This window comes from Tenrec ecaudatus, chromosome 9, assembly GCF_050624435.1.
Source record: "Tenrec ecaudatus isolate mTenEca1 chromosome 9, mTenEca1.hap1, whole genome shotgun sequence".
NCBI lineage: Eukaryota > Metazoa > Chordata > Mammalia > Afrosoricida > Tenrecidae > Tenrec > Tenrec ecaudatus.
In genome coordinates, this window is record NC_134538.1 from 152840448 (window position 1) to 152866872 (window position 26425).

General features: G+C 52.3%; 1 protein-coding gene across 1 annotated transcript in view; it reads left to right on the plus strand.

Moving 5' to 3' along the window:
• The window catches only part of EXOC4 (exocyst complex component 4), a 718575-nt gene that overhangs the window by 655423 nt on the left and 36727 nt on the right, over positions 1–26425 (plus strand). The window contains exon 17 of the mRNA XM_075558685.1: positions 2062–2221. Within this exon, the coding sequence (XP_075414800.1) occupies positions 2062–2221 (160 nt within the window). The remainder of the gene's footprint in view (positions 1–2061; positions 2222–26425) is intronic.

Sequence of the window (26425 nt, forward strand, 5' to 3'; positions counted from 1 at the left end):
TTTGCAAACTCATCTCTGAGATCCCACCCTTCTTGTGTTACTTAAAATAAGTTTCATTGTTTAATTTTCATTTGTCTCTAATCCACTCATTATTCTTTATTTGTCCCCGTGGCTCGGAGGGGAGGCTGCCTGACCCTGTGCATGAGGACACAGCTCCACAATGGGTCTGGAATTTGATGGTCTCATTAGCCAAACGCCCAAACAGAGCAAAGTGTCACCTGGGTTACCTGGCGTTAAGAACGAAGGAGAACCGTGCCAGAGCTTGGCTTCCAGCGTTCTTAAAATAGAAATAGATCCTCTAGAATGGTATAGAATCCACCCATATGCATTTCCTGCTCTGCATAAGCACTTTTGCTTCACTCCCCAGTACTTGCCACCTCCGGTTGTGGTCTTGAATCAGTGTTTGAGTGAGTGAGTGTAACTCCAAGAGATAGTGCGGGCTCCCCTCTCTTTCCCTCCTTCATCCTCATCCAGTGTGAAAGCCTCTGGACTTGGAGCTGTACCCTGAGCTCTGGTCTGAGCCATGAAGAGCCACCAGGGAGGGGGCGTACTTTCTCAAAACCCCAAACCAAACTCACTGCCATTGAGTCGATTTAGACTCACAGCAGCCCCGCAGGACAGGGTAGAAGCTGTCCTTGTGGCTTTCCCAGACTCACTCTTTACAGGTGTAGAAAGCCTCATCTTTCTCACACAGAGCGGTTGGTGGTTTTGAACCGCTGACCTTGTGGCTAGCAGCCTAACCCATAGAAGAGGGAAATAGCACCCATCGTGGATCCCTAACTTTAGATGGCTGAGGGAATGCCCGGCAAGAGGCCAGCTTTGGAGGCCACACTTACTGAACCCCACAGGCTTAGGGTGACATGCTCCGCTCCCCCCCAAACCCGGCCTCTGATTCTAAACTGGACCTTGGTCACAGGGTGGGACCTGATCATGTGGGGAGGTACCGGCAGGCCTTGGCAATATCTCTGGTCCTGGACCAGACCTCCCCAGTTCAGCCAGTATCCCAAGAAAGTGAATCACACGGATTGTCTGGTTTCAGTGGCGTGTCCACCAGACTGCAGTCTGGTCAGTGTACCACAGCAGTTTGGAAAACCTCAAAATCATTTGGGAACGACCAAAACGGGTCAGACAAACATGAAGGGAGTATTTGCTGTTGGGAAAGAAAGGCCCAAAGCAGGGTTGCCACATGCTTGTGATTCACAAGGTGAAACCAAGCCAAGCCACGGGAGAAAAGTGGAGTGTCTCCGACATGCAATAAAGCACGGTCACAGGACATCAGACAGTCCTTTGGATAATAACAAACCACTGTGTGGCCGCAAGGATAGTGCTTACACATTGGGCTGCTACCTACAATGTCAATGGTTCAACACCACCAGCCTCTCCATGGGAGACGGACGAGGCTTTAACCCCCATAAAGAGTTACCGTCTGGGAAATCCATAGGGGCAGTTCGACCCTGTCCGATGGGGTGGCTGTGGGTCAGAGTTGACGCTAAGACAGTGAGCTTGAGTTCTTTGATGGGACCTTCAATATCCACCGGTGTCTTCATGGGATCTCCAACAGTCTGGGCACCATCGCCTCTCCTTGCCTTTGCATTCTCTCCCCACTGTTACAGACAGACCCCCCATGTCTGATGTTGAGGCCTGCCTGCATTCTTGCCAAAGCCCCGAGTTCTGGCAGATGACTCTTTACTTACTTGGGTTCCCAATCGGCTTTAAAGTCAAAAGAGCACCCCTCCCTTGATCTTTCCTGAGAGGAAGGTGAGGACCAACCAGATCCTTGTCCTGACACACACAGAAGGAAGTGGGGATTCCCATAAACTGGCCAGTCTAAGGCCCGAGACCCGCTCTGCGGCCCCAGTTGTGGTGTGTGTGGCAGGGCTGGCGTTCTGCACGGACTAGGCTTTGTTGCCAGCGGGAAGTCTCCCATTTGTAACTGCTGGCGATGATTGTGCGGCCGGCCGGTGCAGCCACCTGAGCTGTGTTATCCTCAATCATCTGACCTTATGGGGGACTGGCAGGGCGACCTTCAACCACCCTCTTCCCTCTCCCTGCCACCCTCAGGGCTGGGACACCTGATCTCCTGCATCCTCATCAACGGGGCCCAGTACTTCCGGCGCATCAGCGAGTCCGGCATCAAGAAGATGTGCAGGAACATTTTCGTCCTTCAGCAGAACTTGACCAACATCACCATGTCCCGGGAGGCCGACCTGGACTTCGCAAGGTAGGAGGGACGGCCAGGCCCAGTTTCTGGTCTCAGAGCCAAGATCTCCTTGGCTGTACAGTCCTGTATGGTACATCCTTGGTTCTTAAGAAAGGTCTGGGTTTATCAGCAAGGATATTGCATTCATACGTGTAGAAACATTTTTTAGTTAGGTTATTAACAGATAGGTGTTCTTTGGTCGCAGAGAAGGTAAGTCTACGAGAGTCTGGATTGGATGCTTGGCATTCCTTCGTTAGGTAGGTGGATTGCCCTTTTGTTTAACCAATATTCTGCGTGCTATAAGATCACTTTTCACTGAGGACAAAAATAATCCATGCGCATGGCATAAAACATATGAGATATGATACAAAGAGGAAGAATGTAAGCATCGCTCGTAGACTAAATCTAGGACTAGCCACTGTGATATATGGTATCCGTTCTGATGGCCTTGTGTGTGTGTGTGTGTGTGTGTGTGTGTGTTCACACAGAACACATGCGTGTGACATCTGCTACTGCAAAACTGGAGCTATGCAGAGAGGTTTTGTTAGGCGCTGTTGCGTCACTGAAACTCAGCCATTCTGCGTACGCGAGAATGCAGGGCGAGCGGAGCCTGGCCCTGCAGCAGCCTCACAAACTGTTGTGATGTGCAAGTCTTTGTCGTTGCCCCTGTGTCCGTCCATCTCGTGAAGGGTCCTCCTCCTTTTCAAGCGTGAGACCCCTCTCCAGGGACTGGTCTCTCCTGATACCATGCCCCAAACCCTTGAGACCAAGTCTCTACATACTGATCTCGTTTTACGTGGATTTAGCTGTCTTTCATCAGACTAGGAATACTCCAATACATCATGTCCCCCAAGTTCATTCCTGCCCCTTGACAACATTGTTTATTTATTTGCTTGACAGCATTGTTTTCAAATGCTCAAAGAGCAGTGCATGGCAGAATCGAACCAGACTGTATTTCATCGCCTGCAGACAGGGGCCGTTGGGTCGCTCCCAGTGGCTCTCTCACTGTGACTCACATGGTCTCAAGTGTAGTTTCACACGAACCCCCTTTTTCCGTCTTGTTGTCATGAGGTGCCGCCAAGTTAGTTCCACCTCATAGGCACCCTCTGGACAGCAGAACGCAGCCACCCCCATGATTGTTGCTATGTCTGAATCCACGGTGACAGCCACTGTGTCAGCCCGTCGCCCGCCTCGAGGGCCTGGTTCTCTTTCACTGCCCCCTGACTTTCCCAAGCCCGATGTCTCTCTCCAGGGACCAGACCCATCCTGAAAACATATCCAAAGTAAGTGAGGCCAAGCCTCGCCCTCTTTCCCTAAGGAGCGTTCTGGCTGGACTTCTTCCAAGGCAGATGGGCTGGTACTGTTGGCAGTCTGCAGCTTGAAGTCTCCCTCGCCAGCACCAGGTTGCAAATGCGCCCAGGATCCCTTGGTCTTCCTCATCCATCTCCACGTGCTCTCGCTGTTCCCGCCACGCCGCTCGCAAGGCTCGTCTTTCAAGGAGCACCGGCACCTTCTCTTTTGTAACGTTGCCCATCTTGGGCCCCGTTGTGTCTCTCTGAAGCCAGGTAGTCCCGTTAGAGAGTTCGTTTTGTGCTCTGCCCAGGTGGTCTCCCCACGCCTTTCTGGAATCAGCAGCGTGCGGGGGCTTCACTGAGCCCGTGGGCAGTTGGCAGCGGCCGGGGACTGCTCGGCTGGGTCGCTCCTTGGTTTCCCAGAAGCCTTTATGACCAGAACACTGTCGGTTTTTTAGTCTAGAATGTTCCTACCTGCCATTTACTACTTCTTTGTAACTCCCTGAGAAGTTCGGAAGAATTATTTTAAAATTATTCTTGAGACATTTAAGGGAATAATGAGATATTGGACGACTTGGGCATTTTTAAGACACATACTAGAGCTTTTATTTTTAATCCTATGGCCCTCTCTGTGTCTTGGCCAAATCCATCTGCTTTATTCTCTGCCTTTCTGCCCCTCTCTCCTTCCCTGTCTTTCCTGTCCTCTCATGGGAGTGTGTGTGTTGATGAAACTCCCCGTTTTCATCTGACTTTGGTGGAAAGCCTTCTCGGCTGCGATTAGGGAAACCAGGTGTAACCGCATGCTGCCTTTATTTGGTTGTTCTTCTGGGGAATGATCTCATTATTGAATTAGTTTGTTCATAATAACATTGATGAGGGGAAGTTCAGAACCAGGATACCCGAGGGATGCAGAAAACCATTACTAATTCTCGAAGGGACATAATTCCTAAATCCAATCATCCTTTTTTTGAAATGATTTTTTTTTCCTCCTGAAATAAATAAATTAACAGAGTCTTTGGCAGACAGGCTGGGGCCTGGAGGGGCAGAGGAGGAGCTGGCATGGGATGGACCGGATGCCAGCCAACCAGCAGTGAGGGTGGCATTAGTCCCAGGGATGCATTGCTTCGGCCAGCAATTGGATGGCACCCGAGCCCTGCCTCCCACTGCTGGACCAATGAATCTTGTCCCAAGTCTGGCGACCCCAGGCGTTAGAGAGCAGCACTTCTCCCTAGGCCTTGCGTGGCTGTGGTCTCAATTGAAGCCGGTCACCCAGCCATACTTAATACTGCACCGCTGGACAGCTTAGTAGCTGAGCCCCTTGGGAATCATGTCTCGGGAAGGGGTCTGAGGGAAACGTGACCTGGGAGAGGCTCTGCCGCGATGACTCTGGTTTTCTGCCTCCTCGTCGCAGTGTAGTGGGTGACGTGTTGGGATGCTCCCCACAGGGTCAGCAGTTTGAAACCAGCAGCCACGACATGGCAAAAAGACGAGTCTTTCTCTTCCCGTGAAGGGTGACAGTGTGGGAAACCCACAGGGGCAGTTCTTCCCTTCCCTCAAGGGTCGCTGTGAGTCACCATCTACTGGGTGACAGTGAGTGTGATTTTTTTTTTCCGTCCTGATTCTGGTTTGGACCTCTCTGACGTGACCATAAGCCCCAGGAAGCTGAAACTGTGTTTCCTCCGTGGTTGGTGGAGCACCCAGCCCAAAGCACGTGCTCATGATGTGCAGCATGAATGAAGAGACATCAAACCAAGGCCTGTCCTTGTGTCCATGAAGAGCTTGGCTCATGACAAAGTGGGGATTGTCTTTAATGGCCACGAGGCTCTCCGAAGCTGGCATGGGTCTGTTTCCTTCCAGACATACTAACCACAGCTTATCTCTCTTGGTTCTGACAGGGGACAGAGCATTACAAACAAGAGTAGCGGGTCCCTCTCATTTTCTCTTACTCCCATACACATGCACATGCATAGACATCTGTAGCCCTTTTAAAAAAATCATTCCTCCTGCTTTGCTAGTTTGGGTTTTGCGCAATGGGCCTCATCAGTTCTACCGAATGTGAAGCGATGCGAAATAAATATAACAGCACTACCAAAATAGCCAGAAATAATAGAGTCCGGCAGTTTGCCTCAGCAGTTCTTGAGCAGTGTCTAATCAAGCATGGACGGCATCTGTATTTCCAGCAAACTCCATAGGAATGTGATCTGCCAGCACAGTCCTTAATCACCAGTTGCCATGCGCCAGAAAAGGGCCCGAAGGAGAGGTGGCAAGGAGCAGGTCCAGGAGGTTTTGACGTCCGCGGGCATCCTGGCCAGTGGAAAACATGGCGCCCATTCCATAATCAAGGAGCGAGTCTTCCTGCTCACGGTGTTGTGACGTCCTCTCTCTGTGTTTGGACCCCTTCCCCGCAACTGAACTTGAACGGGAAGATGAATCATGGTGGGCAAAGGCCCCCAGATGGTCCCAACGCTACAGGAGGCTCTACCCTCAGTGGTCAGGAGCATTTCCGCTCTTCCACGGGGCTGATCCTTTGACTCCACCGTTGAGTTTCAGACTCCAACAGGCCCTCTGTCAAGGGAGATGACTGCAGACTGACTGGGAAGTGAAAGGCCAGGTCATCGGAGATCAGCTTACCCTGAGCTGCCGTGTGATGATGGAGGTTGGTGATGGAGGTGTCAGCGTGGTCACTGGCATGCCCAGGCCTTACCTGAAAACCTTTAGGATTTAGGCGAAGCTTTCAGTCAATAAGAATAACCCTGAGGTGATCCCCAAAACACACACACACACACACACACACACACACACACACACACACACACACACACACACACACCATTTCCCTGGTGTACCTGTCCATCCCTCCTTCAAGGTTTCCTCTTACCTTGATTTATTTTTGGTTGGGTTGGATGGGGTTTGGGTTTTCTTCAGACTGGTACCCTGCCCCCCACTCTTCAAACCAATAAAGAAATGGAAAGCAAAGTTAGAGCCCAGCAGTGAGGGGTGGGAATGCAGGTGTCTGCACCTTTCATTCATTCACTCAACCAATAGTGAGTGTGTTCTCGCTCGGCCCTGTGTTCGTGGCTCTTGCTGTACTGCAGGCCAAGGGGGCAACGTGGTGAACAAGTTGACGGAGGTGATCTATCCTATGGGGGAAAGGGAGCGTGGGAAGGAGACCTGGGAGTACCGGATACCGTGGGGGATAGTGTGCTCGTGAGACCCCTTAGTGAGATGGTGGCATTTTGAGGGAGAGCCTAAGGAGAGAGTGGGAGCAAGCCCTGTGGATATCTAAAGGAACAGCATTCCAAAAAGGGGGATCTGTGGGCCAGGTCCCAGAAGGAAGGGGATGCTTGGCATCTGAAGGCAGCAACAGGGCCAGTGTGGCCAGAGTCACGCGGGCAAGGGGAAGAGTGGTGGGAGAGGTTGATACGGAGGCTGGAGATCTGGAAGGCTGTTGCGGTGACATTGGCTCTTACTTTGAGTGAAGTAGGAAGCCATTGGGGCGTTTCTAGCAGAAGCACATCATCATCATCTGACCTCTGACACATGAGAACCACTCCGACTGAGCGGAGGTGGCAGGCAAGGGCAGACCCAGGGAGATCCGTTAGAAAACAATTGCTGTTATCTAGGTCACAGAGAGCGGCGATTCAAGCCACCATGACAGCACTGGAGGAGACAGGTCATCAGATCAAGGCACAGTTCCCAGGTAGGGGCTGACAGGTCTTCCTGTAGGGCTGAAAGTGAGCCATGAAATAGAGAGAGAAAGCGGCGATGACACCTGGGTTGTTGATCTAAGTCATTCAGAAGTGGATCTCTTCATTCGCCTACACGAAAACGAGCCAGGCCTCAGGAGAGGCAGGTTGGTGTGGGGTAGAGAAGCAGTCGTGGTGAGGATATTGTGTTAGCCTGGGTTGACTGGAGAAACAAATTCATAGACACTCATGTGTGTATAAGAGAGAGCTTTATATACAAGAGTAATGGTATATTAAGAAAACATCCCGGCCTACTCCAGATCAAGCCCATAAGTCTGATATGAGCCCATATGTCCAATACCAGTCTATAAATTCCTCTTCAGTCTCACGCAACACATGCAATGAAAGATCACAGGCCAGTGGGTGGAAAGTCTTGTGGATCCAGTGGCGGTGGAAGCATCTCAGCGCTGGCGTGAGTCTCCACGTGTCTCTTCCAGCTCCAGGGCTCTGGTTCCATCACCGTAGTTCCATGTGTCTCGTCAACAGGAAGACAAAGCAGAGAGAGTGTGTCTGGACTCCAGTGAGCTATTTAACACCGGGGCACCTCCAAATGTGGTCATCAAGGTGCAACCTGATTAACAGACTAAACTCCACCCCTTCACTCTATTTATTTATGTAATCATTTTATTGGGAGCTCTTACAGCTCTTATCACATTCCATACATCAGTTGTAGCGAGCACATTTGTACATATGTTGCCATCATCAATTCTAAACATTTACTTTCTATGTGAAGCCTGTCCTTTATTCTTTTTCTTAATCATTGTATTGGGGGCTCGTACAACTCTTATCACAGTCCATCCATCCATCCACTGTGTCAAGCACATTTGTACATTTGTTGCCCTCATCATTCTCAAAACATTTGCTTTCTACTTGAGCCCTGGGTATCAGCTCACCCCTTCACTCTTAGTGGTTCCAAGTTGACACTAGATTATGAGCCTACCACAGTTATCCAGAGCTGGGTTTAGAAATGTCACCTCTGAGATGCCAGGTTGACGCAGTGTAGACAAGTCTCAGTTTCAGGAGCAGGGTCGAGACTGGAGCGGGGAGTTTGGGAGTCATCATCATATGGACGGCCTTTGGAATCATGAGCCAGTGAGAAGAAGAGAAGCTGCCCAGAGATTGGGCCTTGGGCGGCTCCCCTGCTGAGGTGTCGCCGTGTTGAGGAAGAACCAACAAAGAAGCAGCCAGGGGAGGCGGACGACCAGCAGGAGAGGGCCATGCCCTGCAGGTCAGGTGAAGGACGCGTCGGAGAGTCAGTGTCTTCATCCATGGCCAATGCTGCTGGTGGGTCCAGTGAGCTCAGGACAAAGCAGCCGCCACTGGTGGGTTGGGCCAGAGGTCCGACTGCTTTGGTGTGAGCCCCTCTTATCTTTTCCTACACCATTTGCCTAAGTTAGGGACCAATAACTGCCATGTAGTCCTTGCAGAACAGTTCCAGGTAAGTTCTGCAGAGAGTCCGTCCTAAGGCGGGAGAGCAGAAAGCATCATCCCTCAAGGTGTGAGCGTGTGGCCCGCGCCTCCTCACGCGGAATCTGTGGGCAGTGCCTCCCTTCTGAGTACTGCGTGAAGAGTCGGGGGTGGGGGAGAGGGAGGCTGAGCAGCTTGATGGTGGAGATCTGACTTCAGCCCGGGGTTCAGGTACGTATCCGCAGTCACAGAGCATGCTGGAGTGCGTTGTAACATTGACACAGATGTGATGAGCACCAGCCTCTACATCTGTGCGCTTCCTCCCCGAGATCCCTAACCCCGGCCCGAGTCCCCAGGAAAAACCTCAGACCCCTCCCAGTAGAAGGACCTCCCACAGGACACTTGGCCAGTACTCCAGACTGCCCCCGACACCAGAAGCCAGGGAAACCTGAGAAACGGGCCACGCAGAAGAGCCCGAGGGGACCTGATGAGCTCCGTGTGTCCTCGGTGAGCTCCTGAAGGCCGTCGCGTGGTGAAAAAGGAAGGCACGGATTGTGGTTGATAATAACGGACGAACGCTTCGCTCACGAGCTGTACCAAACACGTCCTACGCGTGCAAGAGGTGAAGGATAGACCGGGCATGAAGGGCATATGGGAACTCTCGGCTCGCTTTTTCTGGAAATCCCAAACTGTTCTAAAGATAAAGTCTGTTAACTAAGGGGAGGGGTGTATATAATAATAAGCCTGGTATTTGAACAGGCAATTGTGGAAAGCAGAGCTACACGTGGCCCAGAGGGTCATGAAAAGACGCTGCAACTCATGTCATGAGAGAAGCGCAGAGCAAAACCACCAGGAGGCGCCACTCCGAACCCATCAGCAGGGCCAGCATGGGACGGAAACAAAGGACGTGCCCGCGGTGGGAGAAGATGTGGAAGACTGGAGCCCAGAGCCTGCTAGGGGGAGCAGAAACGGGAGACCAGTGGGCGGCTCTGCCGGAAGTTTGAAAAACAGTCGAGCGTTCGAGTCCATGCCAACCGGCTGTCCCCTGTAAAGGGGCGGAACGCCAGCTCCCTCCGCCCTCCCAGAGCCCAGCGCCGCATCCGTGTGCAAGCCAGCCTCTTTTTAGAGTTGCCAGATGACCTAGCGATCCCACTCCTAGGTCCATGCCTCAGGAAACGAGAGCTTGCATTTCCACAAAAACTTCGATAGAAATGTGCCTAGCAGCAGCACGAACCCCAAGCTAGAAACAACGCAAGAGACCATCAATTTATGGTTAAATAAAATGTGGTAAAACCTCTATGTCAGTGGTTCTCAACCTCCCTAGTACCTTGACCTTTTAATACAGTTCCTTGTGTTGTGGTGACTCCCCACCCCACCCCCCATAAAATTATTTTCATTGCTACGTCATCACTGTCATTTTGCTACTGTTATGAATCGGGCGACCCCTGTGAAAGGGTCATTCGACCCAGAGGTTGAGAACCGCTGCTCTATATAATGGTTAGAGGAAGGAAGTACTGATACATGGGCAGACGTTGAAAACTTTCAAGTGTAAGAATAAGAAGTCAGACGCCAAAGAACACATATTGTAAGATTGTACTCGTGAGATTTTCAGGACATGCAAACTCCCATGGACAGAAAGTGGATAGGTGGGAGAATGGACATTGACTACCAATACATCATAGTGGATTCCTTTCTTTAAAAACAAAACAAAACAAACTCACTGCCATCGAGTCAATGCTGATGTGTCGCAACCCCATGGGTTTCCGACACTGTAACTGTTGAGGGGAATAGAAAGCCGTCTTTCTCCTGTGGAGCTCCTTGAGGCATCGAACAGCCGACCATGCAGATCGCTGCCCAGCATGTAACCACTACTTACCCTCGGCTCCTGTTCTGTTCTTTAAAGGGGAAGAAACTGTTAGGGAATTAGATGGTAGTGGTAATTTCATAATGCTGTGACTGTACCCCCAAATGCACTTTATACTTTCAATGGCTGAATTGTCTATGAATTGTATGGCTCACATTTGTCTTTCCAAAAGAGAGATTAAGCTTTAAAGTTTCAAAAGTGCGAAGTAGTGTTTCGTAGAAATGGGCAGCCCACGTTGTAGACTTGGGTTCCTGGTTGGACCACCATAAAGGACATGCCTGTGGTGAATTGCCCTACCTCAGGCGGGAGGTGGGATCTCAGGTAACGTCTCATGTTAATCTTAAGTAAAGTTCTCCAAGGTGGGGAGAGAGCCACTTCCAACAGAGAAGGCACCTCAGGGTGACGGGTGAGGAGAGACTGAAGAGACACGTAGGAACCTTGTGGGGAGAGGGGTACCACTTTCCCCCTAAACTTGAAAGCCCATGGCTCTCCCCCACCAGCACACCCTGCTCTCCTTACCCGGATGGGTTTCCTCATCACACACATCACCACCTGATGCATTTTCTTTAGCTGCTTCTCTGTTCCTTGGTCGGTCCCCGAGGGAAGAAGTCGTTTGATACGGGCGATGCCCATAACACATATTTGTGGCATAAGAAAGTCAGGGTGCTGAGACATTGTCCCATCGGCAACTGAAGGATATTCGGCACGCGAGCAAAATGGTCACATTTGTGTTCCAAGTAGATTGTGTGAACAGCTTCATAGGGATCAGAGGTGAAGAGACGCAGCAGGGGTCCTTGCCCACTGGCAGGTACTTGCCTGAAGAAGAGAGAGGTGGCGGGCCTGAGCTAGGCCTAGGCTGGTGGGGATGGGGACGAGCAGACAGATTCGAGAAGTGCCAAGGAGCTGATTTCGGCAGGGTTTGGGGAGTGATGGAGTCGTGAGGGTAACGGAGGAGGAGAAAGCAGCGAGGCTGACACACGGGGATGTCTACCAGGGATCCGATGCCATCGAATCGGTAAGCCTGCAGGCAGGTCATCTTACTTACCTAGTGCTCCTTTAACAAACATGCCACCAGCGGGTGGCTTCGAAGAACGGAAAATAAGTGTCCCACCATTCCGGAATGTAGATGTCTGAGTTCAGGGTGTGGGCAGTGCTCGGGGAAGGCTCGTCATCCGTGCCAGCATCTCATAGCTGCCAGCAATCCTTGGCGTTCATTTGTGCCTACACAGGTACTCTCGTGATGTCTGCCTTCCCCCGTGTGGGCCTCATGGCAGGTGTGTTCATTTGAGAACTCGACGTGAGTGGGCTCCGGCGGGGGCCCCTCCTGTTTCCCAGCAGTGTGCGTCCATCCGTACATATTTGGGGGGGGGCACAAACTTTAATCCACAGCCAGGAGGGAGGCATAGGCCTGTGGAGAGAAGGTCATACGTGGACAGGATGTGTGTGGGACTCTAAGAGGCAACCAGACAGCTGCGGGCTGCAGGGAGGCCTGCCCAGGACAAGCCGACCCGGGCACACATGCATGACTCGCACACAGAGATGTGCGCCCCCAAACTGATCTGACCTTCTATCTCCTGATCAGGAAAAAAAATACAAAACAAAAAACTCAGCATCTCCCGGCGATGTGCATCTCCAGGCGATGTAAAACGTTGTCCTATCCCAGAGAAATGCTAAGTATCTACTTTTGCAGTCTTCATGCGCTGTTCCAGCACTGGCCCCTAGGGGCGGTGTCACCCACTTTGGGAAGCACTGCTCTAGAGGGAGGGCAGTGTGCTGGGAAAGAAGGGTGTTGAATGGGGATGGGAAGGTAGAGGAACCCCCGAGAGGGACAGAGAAGGCATGGCCTCGTAGTGGCCCAAGAACCCCAAGAGGACAGGGCGCAAGAGCTAAAGTGCATGTGTGTCCCTGTTGCTGACGCTCTAAAACAGTGCTACCCTTCGGGAATTTCCATGGACAAAGTTTTACATCGCGCCGGGAGATGCTGCGTTTTCCTAGCATAACATTCCCAAACTCCTCTCTGAGGTGGACCACTCAGGAAACAGAGTGGGAGACAAAGCCAGCCCAGAAATGAAGCCCAGCCATGCAGACCCCGACTTTCTCCTTGACCTTGTACTTGCTCTCAGGCCGTGACTACGACTGTGGAATCCCTCCCAGGGAGCAGCTGAGGTGGACCAATTTCCAACAAACCTCTTCCACCGGGAGCGTGACTCTGATTTTCTGCAGGAAGGGATGGAGAGTCAGCGGCCAGGAGGCACTGTGATGAGGGAGGGATTCGCGAGGGCACGCTGCCATCTGCTGGGTTGAGCTTGTCTGCTATTCCAGAAGCCCAGGCTCCCTGTGTGTCACCCTCCCCCCCCCCCCCCCGCCCATCCTCTGCCCAGCCTTCACGCACAACGGAGTGGAACACTGCCCAGCCCTGCACCATCCTCACAATTGTTTCTATATTTGAACCCACTGTGACAGCTACTGTGTCCGCCCGTCCCGTCAAGGGTCTTCCTCTCGGTCACTGCCCCTCTGTTTCACCACGCACGATGTCCTTCTCCAGGACTGGTCTCTCCTAGCAACGTATCTAAAGACTGTGAGACTAGTCTCACCATCCTTGCCTCGAAGGAGCACCCCTGCCGTATTTCTTCCAACACAGCTTTGTCCGTCCTTTTGGCAGCCCACGGACTTTCAGTATTCTTCTGCAGCCCCACAGTTCAAATCATGCATCAAATGCATCGATTTTAGGTCCCACGGTCCCATGCATAGGAGGTGTTGAAAATGCCCTGGCTCGGGGTCAGGCACACCTTAGTCCTCCCTGCTTCTCAGTGCTAAAAAGAGGTCTTGTGCAGTACCTTTACACAAGGAGGGGCTGCCTTGGATCTCGACTGCTGCTTCCGTGAGCACTGATTATGGCCCCAAGCACGGGGAAGTCCTTGACAACTTCCGTCTTCTCTCCTTTCATCATGACGTTACCTATTGGTCCTGGTGTGAGAATTTCAGTCCTCTTTACTTGGAGTCGTAATCCAGGTTGATGGATGCAGTTCTTGATCCCTCCTCAACAAGGGCTTCAAGTCCACTTCCCTTTCAGCAAGCAAGGTGATATCCTCTATGGATGATAGATTGTTAACAAGCCCTTCCTCTCATCCCGATGCCGCGTTCTTCTTCATATCATCCGGCTTCTCTGACACAGGGAAATAGGCCAAGCCCAAGCCCACTCCCATGGAGTCAATCCCTACTCCCAGGGATCCGCGATAGGGTTTCCAGGACTGTAATCTTTACAGGAGCAGATCCTGAGCTGGTGCGTTTAAACTGCCAACTCTGCAGTGAGCGGTCCGGCGCTTAGCACACTGCTCCAGCAGGGCTCCAACCTAAAACAGGTCCACAGCCATTGCCTTGGTTCTGACGCATAGCAACCCCATAAACTGAATATTATAAAGGGTTTCTGAAGCTGTAAGTCTTGTCACGAGCATCTGGCTTCCGCTTCCTTCCCCTGAGCAGCTGGTGGGTTTGAACCGCTGACCTCTCGTGATTAGCAGTCTAACACCCAACAGCGGAACAGGCCTCCCGTTAGTAAAATACCATCATAACACAAACATGCGTATGCTCTGTTCTCTTTCTTAGAGCCATATTGAAAGGGCATCACCTCTCATCTTGAATTACGCCTTCATTGGTCTTTGCTCCCCATTTCCAGGGAGCCCCCTGAAGCCAGAGTCAAGCTCGGGGCTCTGTAGTGCAGACTTGGCCACCCATGAAGATTTCAGAAACACTAGTGGGGCCACTTGAGTCTGTCACACGGGGTCACTGTGAGTCAGAATCGATTCAACGGCACAGAACACCAGTCCCCTCTCCCCCTATGCCATTTTTACCAATCCCCTTCTCAGTGGCAACAGTAAGTCACCAATGGTCGCATGGGGCGAGCCCCTTGAAGGCAGGCTTGCCTTACTTTCCTCCCCAGACGGACCCCAGGACCTGAAATGCTTACCAGGCTCTCCAGAAAACAAACAAACCACCCATCAGTGTATGAAGCTTGGTTTCTCATAAACACATAAGACTATCCCAAGTGTGACATTCTCATCAAGCAAGCCCCCTTTTGTTGATGGGAGATTAATGGCACCTAGGCTTGGAGCTCCGTACTATCCGTGTGTAATTTGGGGATCCTCAAGGGCATTGGCAGGCGGTGTCGTCGCCCCCTTGGTCGCAAAGACACTAGCGCTACACGGATACAGACATCAGCACGGGTGGCAGCTGTTATTGTTTCCAATAAAGATCCCAAAGAACAGAAATCAGAGCTGACTTGCCCAAAATTGCTCGTCCAGTTGAGCTATTTCTGTGTCCTGCTCCACCTCTGTAGTCATCATAGTGAGGAAATTGAATTAACTCACCCAGCGAGGCCATCTTTTTGCCAGGGAAGGACCGTGTAGCTCTGAAAAGACATTAAGGCTTGTTCGTTGACTAACGCCCAAGGCTGATGGTTTCCTGGCTCGATGAGGATTCTTCCTTCAGGTGCCTCTAAGAGGAGACAGGCACGGTTGCAATGGACCTCCACCCTTAAGACAGGGCCGGTGCCAGACTGGCCACCCAGCTGCTTCCTAGCTCCCATCCTCCTCTCTTTCCAACAAGGGAGCTAGCTGCAGCCTTAGGACAGACCCAGAACCTCCAGCTCCATAGAACCCCCACGTTCACTGTGAGCATGAGGTACCAGTTCCGCCTACTTGGTGAAAGAGTAAGGACTGAACCCCCAGCCACCCCAACGCCCAGATTCTCACTCCTTCCCATGACTCGATCCCTAGCCCCATTCTTGTCTCCCATGTTGCTTAACAGCTTTTGTCAGGACGGAAGCCAAGACAGACCAGCTCTGCAGCAAGGCCCAGAGCCACACGGAGCCCTGGGGGCCACCCCAGGCCACGTCCCTTTTGCTCTGGGACTTTCTCTAATGCGTCTGTCCCCTTCAGTTTCTCTCGGGGCTGTTCCTGTTGCTCAGGGTTTTCTGCATTAGGAAATGAGCGTTGGATTCCATGCCATGGTGTGCTTCAGGTACCCGTCCGTCCCTCGGGATTTTACAGGGCCCCTGTGGCACAGTGTTTGGGCATTGGGCTGCTAACTGCAAATCAGCCGTTTAAAATTGCCAGGCTTTCGACTCCCCTTTAAAGAATTCCAACCCCAGAGACTCACAAGGGCAGGTCTACCCCGTCCTGCAGAGGCTCTGTGAGGCACCATGGCCATTAACTGGGTGGCCCCAAGTCAGATTCTCCTGTCCCGTTTTCATCAGAACGTTATCTCTCCCACCTACTGTATATACTGGTGTATAAACTGAGTTTTTCAGCACATTTGTTAAGCAGTTTTTGTGGTAAAATGAGGTGCCTCCACTGGTATTCGGGTTGACTTATACTCGGTTATATACGGTAATTACATCTTTCCGGTTCCTAATGGCTCCCTCTAGATATATTTTGCTTTCTGTCTCTAGGCATTTGGTTGGGGTGTTGTGTGTGTCCTGTTACTTCTCTGTCATAGGCACGTCGTCCGCAATCTATAGCGTTGAGGAAGGTGAATTGAATGACAAGAGTATGCTCACAGGATATGAATTCCCATGTTTGTTTCCGAGAGGATCTTTGACCAGGTGCAGATAGACTACCGAGCTCGCGTCTGTGTGCCTGGCGCCGTAGGCCCTGGACTGCAGACTACTCTGAAACCAGGACCGCTTCCAGAAGACAAAGTGACATGACGCTCCGTGCTCTTGGCTGAAAGCCATGAAAACTAAAAGCAACGATTATTCCTAGTTTGTAACTGAGTCTTTGCATGCCAGGAATGATGATCTATTTCTGCACTACATGGTAGCACCCTGGGCTACAGCATTGAGCTGCTAACAAGGTCAGTGGTTCGAACCCACCAACTGCTCCGCAGGATAAAGAGGAGGCTGCCCACTCCTCTGGAGTCTGTTCTGCTCTGCCCCAGGGGGTCTCTCTGAGATGTGATCAACTTGACTTGATGGCAGGGAGGTGCTGAGTCTGACCCACATTTGCTCACCGAATCCGGTCAGCAACTCTCTGAAACTCTGTGTTCAAGGGGACAAAGGCTTCCAGGTCCATAGTATACGAAACGTTGTTGTTGTTGTTGTTGTTAGGTGCCATCGAGTCAGTCCTGACCCACAGCAACCCTGTGTATAACACAACAAAACACTGCCCAGCCCTGCTCTGGCCTCACAGTTGTTCTTCATGCTGGAGCCCCCTCGTCGCAGCCGCTGCGTCCATCCATCTCGCCAAGGGCTTCCTCCTTTTGCTGCCCCGCTACTTTACCAAGCTCATATTACCCGTAGCCCTTCGCCATACCCATGCGTAATACATCGCTTCCAGCTCCATGCTAGCAGGAAGCAGGATCCAGACCTAGGTCAATCCGACTTCAAAGTCTAGAGAGACGCACAATTCTGGGCTGTTGTTTTGGTAGCTCTCAGGTCCCAGTTTGGCTCTGTTTAATTAAAATATGATTTCATTTTTCAATTAAGCTCTTGGCTCTGAAACGTTTTCTTTGCCTTTATTTTTTCTGATTGTGCGGCTCTCCCCCCTTGACTTCCATTGCGCTCTGATCTCGGCTGTCTTAATTAGCTTTAATTAGAGTTTCTTTGTGCGGGGCTCTGCAGGCCCTGCCTCTGGGGATGGGTTCCGGGGCTGGTGTTGCTCAGCCTTGGGGGCTCCACGCTGCTCTTGGGTCATCCACTGCCCAGCCCGATGGCCACCCTGGAGCAGTAGGCTCAGCGCCCAGGACCTTCCTCTTGAAGCCACCACTGCTGAGCCCAGTGGCTTCCCCACCTGCTTCCCAAAGGCAACTGTTGGTGGGGGTGCTGTCCCTCGAGTCAAGGCCGGCCCATGGTGACCCCAGGTCACAGAGCAGACCTGCCCATTGGGTTGCCCAGGCCGTCACCTCTCCAGAGGCTGACCACCAGGTCCTCCTTCCCAGAACTCCTGGAAGGGATCAGACCCCACACTTTGAGTTAGCAGCCACACGCTTAACTTTCACACCACTTGGCTCCTTTCTTTGTTTTTGTTTTGTTGTTGTTTTTAAACATTTTCTAAGGCTACTGGAGGAGCCCTGGGGACATAGTGGGTCACTCATGGTGCTCCTGACCACAAGGTTGGAGGTTCGAACCCCTCAGCTACTCCATGAGGGACAGATGAGGCTGCCTACTCTCATAAAGTGTGACAGGAGTCTTGGAAACGCACGAGGGAAAGTTCTCCTCGGCCCTGTAGGGTCTCTCTGAGTCAGAATGGACCCGATGGTAGCAGTGAGTTTGGTGTTGCAGTTGAAGGCTAGTGGGAGGGGCCCTGGTGTCACAATAATTAAGCACTTGGCTTTGAACCAAAGAGCTGGCAATTCAAACCCACCAGTCACTCCATGGGCGAAAGATGCGGGCCTGGCCACTCCACGGGATGGTTCTATTTCTGGGCCACTGCAAGTTGGAATCCACTACCCATCCCCCAGACACTTGTGTTAATGGGGCTCTCTGTTTCCATCCCTGGAAATTCTGCTGTAGGGTGTGGCCAGGGCGCTCCGCTATTTGACCAGGACCCTGGTGGTGGTAGCTCTTGGAGACATGTCAGCCTGGCCACCTGCTCTCTGAGGCCCATGTTCTCTCAGCCTCCGCTCCCCAGCAGCCCCCTCCTCCCCACTCCTTTCCCTCTCGCTGAGACGTGGGAACTGAAAATACCCGGGAAGCACTTCCTCTGTGAAATGGATCCTGGGACCCCTCCCCACTGTCTCCTCTGTTGTCTGCTGTTCACACCGGGAAGCTCAGGCTAAGGCTGAAGCAGGGGCAGGTGGGTGGTGGTCATTCATGCTTTCGGGGGGAACCAAGTAGCAGCCAAGCAAGCTTGAAAGCGTCCAGTAAATAAGCTAACCCATCGACTGTGGCACCACCTTGGACTGGCTTCTTGGCTCTCCTGTCTGGAGCGAGCTCATCAGAGAACGCGGAAACCTGCTCAGAAGATGCCATCCAGGGTCTTGGGTAGGTTGGACTGGCCCAGAGTTCAGGACACTGATCCTGGAGCCCTACGTCAAGCCCTGGCTCCCAGGAGAACTGCTCACCAGATGGGCTTTGCTTGACTTTGTTCTCACCAACCCCCAACCCAAGCCCACCAAGACACCGCACACATTTCTGAGACCCACAGCATGTCAACCCAAACCTGCCCTGGTGGCTCTCGAACCCATGTGACGCGTGGCAGCCCTGTGCATTGCAGAGCGACTGCCATTCTGCAGGGCTCTCGGGAGCTGGGACTGTAGATCACCAGGCCGTCCTTCTGATGTACCTCCAGATGAACTTGAACCGCCTGCCTCTCAGTCAGCAGCTGAGTGCACTGCCCAGAGAATGCCACACAGCGAGCAGGTGCAAGCACGCAGACTAGATGGGCAAGTGTGTGTGTGTGTGTGTGTGTGTGTGCCCGCGCACGTGCACGTGCACTAATAATGGGTGAGTGTGTACGAGCCCTGGCGTTCTCATAGTGGAGCCAGGAGCAGCAGCATTTGCTCACCATGGACAGGAGGGTCAGACAGCCAGGCAAAAGGCACCTGCTTTCCCAAAGCAGATCCACTCGAGACTGGTCCCTGGAGAAGGACATCGTGCTTGGTACAGTTGAGGGGCAGTGACGAGCTCGATGGGCACAGTGGCTGCCCCGATGGGCTCCAGCCTGAGACCAATTACGAGGACAACAGGACTGTGCAGGGCCGCATTCTGTGGAACGTCAGGTCTCTCTGAGTCGGAACCCGCTCGGTGGCACCTGGCAGCAACAGCATCATCAAAGACTCAGAACAGGAATGCAGAAAGCCCACAGGCAGGTGCTCAGAACCCAGCAGTGTCACGGGGCTATCTTGGTAGCTCTGCATCCGGCCCTCCTGGCTGCACCCTTCCTCCCAGAGGGAGAGGCTTCTCCCCTTTTCTTGGAGGTCCCCTCCGACTCTGGGTTCTGACCTGCAGACGTGGGGGCTGCGCCTGCCACTCCTGTCGCTCCCATGGCCTGCCATCTACACCTTTCCATCCCTGCCCAGAATCAGACCCCTTCCATCACCCCAGCTGGAGAGGGAGGGCAGCCCCCACCCAGGACGGGCTCCTGGAAACCCTGATGGACATGTCTCCCCTTTGCTAGGAGAGCAGGGGTATGTGGATCACTGGCCTCTCTGGGCTGCACTGCCTCGATTTCCCCTTCATACCCGGGCCTCCCAAAGCTACTGACTAAACACTGGGGGCAAGAGGGTGTCGGGGGCAGAGGGAGGGGGAGGTTGGGGATTTTAGTGGCTACAGCCTGTCAGTGACAACATGAAAGGCCCCGTGGTCTAGCTGAGTGGAGATTAATGACAGCCCAGGCCGTGTTCCCTCCGGTGACAACCCAGAGAAAGTAATCACAGGTTTGGAATGTTGATGAAAAACAGAGTAGTTCTCAGAAGCCCATGCCTCTCTTTCGTTAACCTTAATTATAGCGCAGGGCAGAATTTGTATTTTCCATCTTCAGACATTGCGAGTCTTTGCTGTGGTGGTTGCTGCTGAATCTGAGGGTTGCCTGCGTGGTTCTCCAGGACCTCAGACATGAGCATGACGGTTGATGCACAATTGACAGAAGGGAGCACACATCTTGGGGGGCGCCTGTGACCTGCATTGGGGCTTTGTAGCTCATAGCCACCAGCTCTTTGCCAGCACCTCTCAGGAGCCTTAGCTATTGAACTGGTTGGGGTGACCAGGGGAGAGTGCATGGTCGGACTCCTCTCACCACAGGCGTCTGTTTAAAAGGTGGGCCCCACCCGGCCCCAGGCCCAACTACGTGGACAGCTGCCCCTCCCTGCAGAAGAATTTACTTCAGAGGACAGCACCGAAGCTACAGCTCAGGGAGAGGGACATGTCTGATCAGAGCACACAGGAGAAAATGAAGGGGAGAAAGAGAGAGTGGAGCACATCCTGGCCCACCAAGCCTTGAGCCCATCTCCTTGCTAAGAGCAGCCAATGCAGAGAGTGGACCATAAGGTTGATCCCACTATGAGACACAATGTCTCTCACTGACCCATGACCCTACAGGGGACAACACTGGCGACACAGTGTCAGAATTGGCCCTGTCTGACCCCATCACACCGAGGCAAACCACCAAGCGTGTACTGCAGAGCAGTGGGGGGGGGGGAGGGCACTGCAGAACAGGGAGGCCTGGAGGGAGTGCCAAGGATAGACTTTGAGACCAAGGCATGGCACCCCATTGGACTTGACTGGGGGACACTCCTAGAGGTCCACAAAACAGACCTCGAAATATTTACAGGTTTGGGTTTTTTTTTCATTTTTATTTTTATCTATTGCTTTATTTTTGTCATTGCTTTTGTTGTCATTGTGTTCTCTTCTGTCTCTTTGTCTTGCTATGCCTTGTTTTTTGTGCATATTATTATCTCTGCAGGTCTATCTAGATAAGATAGACTGGATGAACAGTCTGAAGGAGAAAACAACGGGATCGATGGTTCCAGGGGGACATGAGAGAGGGGGAGGTGGGGGAAAGGAGGTGGTGCTGACCAACCCAGGGACAAAGGAACAACAAGTGATCTAAAATCAGTGGCAAGGAGGGTGTAAGAGGCCTGGTAGAGATTCAGCAAGGGCAGGGTAACCAAGAGAAATTACTGAAACCCAAATGAAGACTGAGCATGATAGTGGACAAGAGGAAAGTAAAAGGAAATAGAGGAAAGAACTAGGAGGCAAGGGAATTTATAGACATCTAAATACAGGCATGTACATATGTAAAATATATATGATGATGGGGAAATAGATCTATGTGCATATATTTGTAAGTTTAGTATTAAGGTAGCAGAAGGCCATTGGGCCTCCACTCAAGTACTCCCTCAATGCAAGAATACTTTGTTCTATTAAATTGGCATTCCATTATGCACACCTACCTGACAATCACTGAAGACAAAGCAGATGCATAAGCAAATATGGTAAAGAAAGCTGATGGTACCCGGCTATCAAAAGATACAGCTTCTGGAGTCTTAAAGGCTTGAAGATAAACAAGCGGCCATCTAGCTCACAAGCAGCAAAGCCCACATGGAAGAAGCACACTAACTTGTGTGTCTATGAGGTGTCAAAGGGATCAGATATCTGGCATCAAAGAACAAATTATCATTCGGGGGGAGTGCAGATTGGGGACCCAAAGCCCATCTGTAGCCAACCTGGACATCCCCTTACAGAAGGGTCGCGGGGAAGACGAGCCAGTCAGGGTGCAGGGTAGCAACAATGAAACATACAACCTTCCTCTAGTTCTTAAATGCTTCCTCCTACCCCCCCACCCCATTATCATGATCCCAATTATACCTCACAAATCTGGCTAGCCCAGAGCATGTGCACTGGTACAGATAGGAACTGGAAACACAGGAAATCCAGGACAGATGATCCCTTCAGGACCAGTGGTGAGAGTGGCAATACTGGAGGGTGGAGGGAAGGTGTGGTAGAAAGAGGTAACTGATTATAAGGATCTACATATAGCCTCCTCCCTGGGGGACAGACAACAGGGAAGTAGGTGAAGGGAGAAATCGGACAGTGTAAGATATGACAAAATAATAATAATTTATAAATTATTGAGGATTCACAAGAGAGGGAAAAAATGAAGAGCTGATACCAAGGGCTCAAGTAGAAAGCAAATGTTTTTGAGAATGATGATGGCAACACATGTACAAATGTGCTTGACATAAATGGATGTATGTATGGAATGTGATAAGAGTTGTATGAGCCCCCAATAACATGATTTTTAAAAAGGTGGACCCTGATTCCCAAGAACCTCTAACCTCGCTCCCCGCTCCCCTACTTTGAAATAGAAAAACAAGAGCAGTTATTTTCAGTGAAGTGTGCAGCTCCATTCATGGGGCCTGCATCCATCCCGGTGGATAGCGCCATCCCCAGTGTGCTCCTGGGAGCAGGTGGTCACCGCACCCACGAGCAGGGTCCTTGAGAGAAAAAACCCTCTGACCGGCTCTCGGACACCCCCACCTCGGAACCCCCTGGGGTTCTGCTCTGTCCCGTGGTCTCTGGGAGCCCTGAGCATGGCGACGGCAGCAAGTGCATCACCCATGGAGGAGAGAGAAACATCCCTTTGGTGGCCACCTTGCAGGGAGTCCACAGCCAGGCAGGTATAGTAAGGCCACAGCGGCCAGCACAGCCTGGCATGAAGCCTAAGCCGGCTGGTGTGAAGAAGAATGCTGGCTCACCCTCCAAGTAGAAATGAGGCATGTTCCCATCTCTCTGTGATGGAAATAATTAATATTTTGGGTTTTTGGATCTGTCTCGTGCGCCTCGTCTGTTCTTGATCAGTGGGCGATTCTGAATCCTGACTTCACAGGCGAGTTTAATCTCCGGGATCAGCCTCGCTCCCCTCAGAACAATGGGTTTGATTTTCCTAGTTCAATAGCAACGGCTCCCTTTGAGTGCGTGTTGATATTCAGAAGCAAGTATCAGAGCTGTGAGAGCCGGTGGTCAATCATTCTTCCACATGGGAACCCCAGGTGCTGAGAGCTGGGGGTTCATGAAGTTGTGCCCCAGGGCTCCGGAAAGTCCCCCCACCTATGACGAGAACTACTGGGGTATTCATTGTGCTGTAATTCTCTGGATAGTGTACTCTCTTCTGTCTTTGAAAACGGGGGGACTCAATGTGATAAGACCTCATTAATAGATCGCCCTTCATTCTCATTCCATCCTATGTAATAAGAGCTTTGATAGTTCTATGATTGTATCATCACATTCCTTTTTCGGTTTTCTTTTCTTTCGGATCGCCGTATATAAATGATCCCAACGAGCAGCCCCAGGCCCTTGAGCATGAGAACTTCACGTCACCGTACGGTTGTTGAGAGGCACTGCTGGGCGTCCAGGGCGTGCTTAGTGCAAGTTCCTCTGGTCTAATGTGGCTTTTACTCAAGTCATCTCATACCGTCGTCGGGGATGGCCTGAGATAATTAGGTATTGTCGTTTTCATTTTACAACTGCAAAGTGGCTGCTAGATTAAATAACACCTCCCAATTTTTTTTTAAATTAACTCAAGTTCTTCAGTACTGGTGAATGACAGGACCATGATCCAGTGCCAGGCTTATCTGCATTTTGGTCACAGTGCTGTGCTGTTGTGACGTGCCGTACATTTGTGTCACAGGAAGACAGAAGGTGGCCTCCGTGGTTTGTGGACAAGGCGTGGGGGACAAGGCGTTCTAGCTGAAAGGGCTCAGAAGAGGGGCGACCCTGGGTTCTCGTCCCAGAGGGAAGCTGAAAAGGAAGTGTTTGGTGGGGCTGCGGGAACACAGCAAGACCAACCAGAGGGTGAGACGGGCCCCTAAACACCCACAGCAGGCTGCATCTAGCAGTACTCACCACCGTACGAGGCAGGGAGGGGGAGCTATCATGGCGGCCACTTTCCAGGGCCAGCAGGCCAGGGAGGAAGGCTGGACCCCAACGTTCAGGGAGATGGCCGGGCCATGCCTGAGAGCGCACCTCAGTTCCATAGCATCGGTGTTCTGGTTGCCGCTGAGTGGCCTCCCACTGATGGGGACCTTGCGTGTAACCAGCCGTCTAACAGAAGGAACTGCTGCCCATCCCTGCCCCCTGCACGATAGCCCCACCCCACTGAGACCTTCGCTCATTTGCCCGAGCTCCTGCTTTACCAAACACGGTGCTCGCCCCAGCATTTGGCCTCTCCTGTGGACGTGTCCCCGAGGCTCCTGACAGCATGTGGTCCGACGTGTGACATGGTTATCACATCTGCCGCTGTCTACTGGCCACAGCCAATCACGGGCCATTCTCATTCCAAGTAGGCAGGCCCACGGGGAACATGAGAGGCCTGACTCCTTAGGGGTCCTCTTACCTAACAGAACAGGCGACACCCAATAGCTTCATCAGGACGCTCAGCTGTAAGGAACAGGCATCTTGCTCCTGCTTCCTGCAGGCGGAGGCCCCCATACTCCCTTGCTTTCCCTTTGGAAAACAGTGTGTCCTGGGGCAGGGACAGACACCCTGGGGACATGGGGGAGGGGCTCTGAAGTCATCAGGAGCAGGGGGACTGTGTGCCATGAGCATTCCCCTGCCCAGGGTCAGTCCAGCAGGAAAGGCGGTGTGACTACATTGCCTTTTGATACTTGCCTCCTCCGCTGGGAGGAGACCTGAAGCCATGGCCCCTGATGAGACTTCTGTGCCGTCTCCCAGGATCTGCGGGCACCCAGGCCCTTGCTGCGCAGACAAGCAGAGTGCGGATTAGCTGTATTGACTTTGGATATCCATAGCTCCGTGCTCTCCCTTAGCCAGCAATTCCACGTTGCCCACATCAGTGCAGAGTGTGTGTGTGTGTGTAATTTTTTTTCTTGAAGTTAAAGTCAAAACCATAACATAATTACTATCTAAGTTCTACGACACTGGAAGTCAAAACACAGCACAAGAACAAGAGGGAGGGGGATGGTCCCTCTGATGAAGGCAGGGACGGGCACTCCCCAGCAGCAGAACGTGGTGTTCTTCCCACACTGCCATGTGGAGGGCCGCCAGGCTCCTCTGGAACTCGGGAACTGCTGCCGGTGCGGGCCACTGAGCGGCATCACAGGCTCTGTTCCGTGCCCCTGGCCGCACGCCTCTGAGGATGACCTTTCCGCTGCATGCCCAGGCTCTTTGCTTGCCCTGGAGCTCCTGATGCTGCTGGAGAGGGTTACCACCAATGCACCAGCTGAAGAGGGGGCACCTGGGGCTCCTGGCCAATCAGGGGGTGCCGAGGTTGTATTGGGATCAAGCGTGCCTAGCCTTCAAATCCTTGCTTTCTTTCCAGAAGGGATCTGGTAGCCCAGATACACATGTTGTCTGTCCTGGAACGACTGTCCTCAGCTACTCAGGCACCGAGCAAGTAGACCATTAGAGCTTTGGAAGTGGTTAGAGACAAAGGGGAGCAGTGCCCTGGGCTACAGGACACCCAGCTGGATGGGCATCTTGTGATCAAGTCTAAAGTTCATCCAGTTGGCTGTCTTTCTGACGTTGACGGATGAGATAGCCCTCCTTGTCCAAAATGCAGCGCACGATGGCTGCCTTTGCTATTGTACTCGGAGCTTCTTCCTCACTTCAGGAAGCTCACTTCAGGACCTGTAAAAGTAGCCCGCTTTCAGGCTCTTCGCCAACGGGAGCTTCTTAGCACTGGTTTTCTTAAACACCACAACCAGGTACCAGCAGGAAAGCATGCAACCATGTCAGCATCTGCAGCCTGCCCTAAAGAGGCTGGATGCGCACGGTGGTTACGTCCACTTGGTGAAGGGGCCGTCCTCCATTCACATGCCCGTGCTTACTGGGCATCTCCAGTGCTAACCACTCCTGAGCTGCAGGGACGGCCACGTGGTCCCTGCCTGTACGCAGGCCAACGGGGTGGGGCGGGGCAGCACCGGGAGCAGGGTAATGGGATGGGAATTAGAATCGAGGACCCTGGAACCCAGTTAGTACAGACCTTGAGAGAGCAGCGGCAGAGAAAGGCAGGGCACTTTTTTTTTTTTCTCTCTGAGAGGGAAAAACCTTTCCAGGGCTCGGGAAAGACACATGCAAGGTGTGTACCCCGACTCCTGGAAGTGGGCGATGTGCTCTTAGAGTCCCGGTGACTTTCTTGATGGTGATAGCTGTAGAAGCCACAACGCATGCGACACTTCGGCCGTCCCGACACGTACAGCACGAATGACCTTCACCATATGGTTCCGTCGTCACCACTCACCTGCCCCACCTTTTCCCGGCACCCTCAACGGAAGCGTGGCGGTCGTGATTTTGTGTCACGAAGACTTGATCGTGAGCTAATGAGGACTAAAGACCAACATGCTAGAGAGGCAGTCAATGGTCCTCCGCAGCAGAGGGGCAGGGGACGGACGACGAGGGGGAACTCACAGCCGCTCCCTGCCAGCTGACGGAGGACGCCTTCCAACCGGAAAGGGGTGC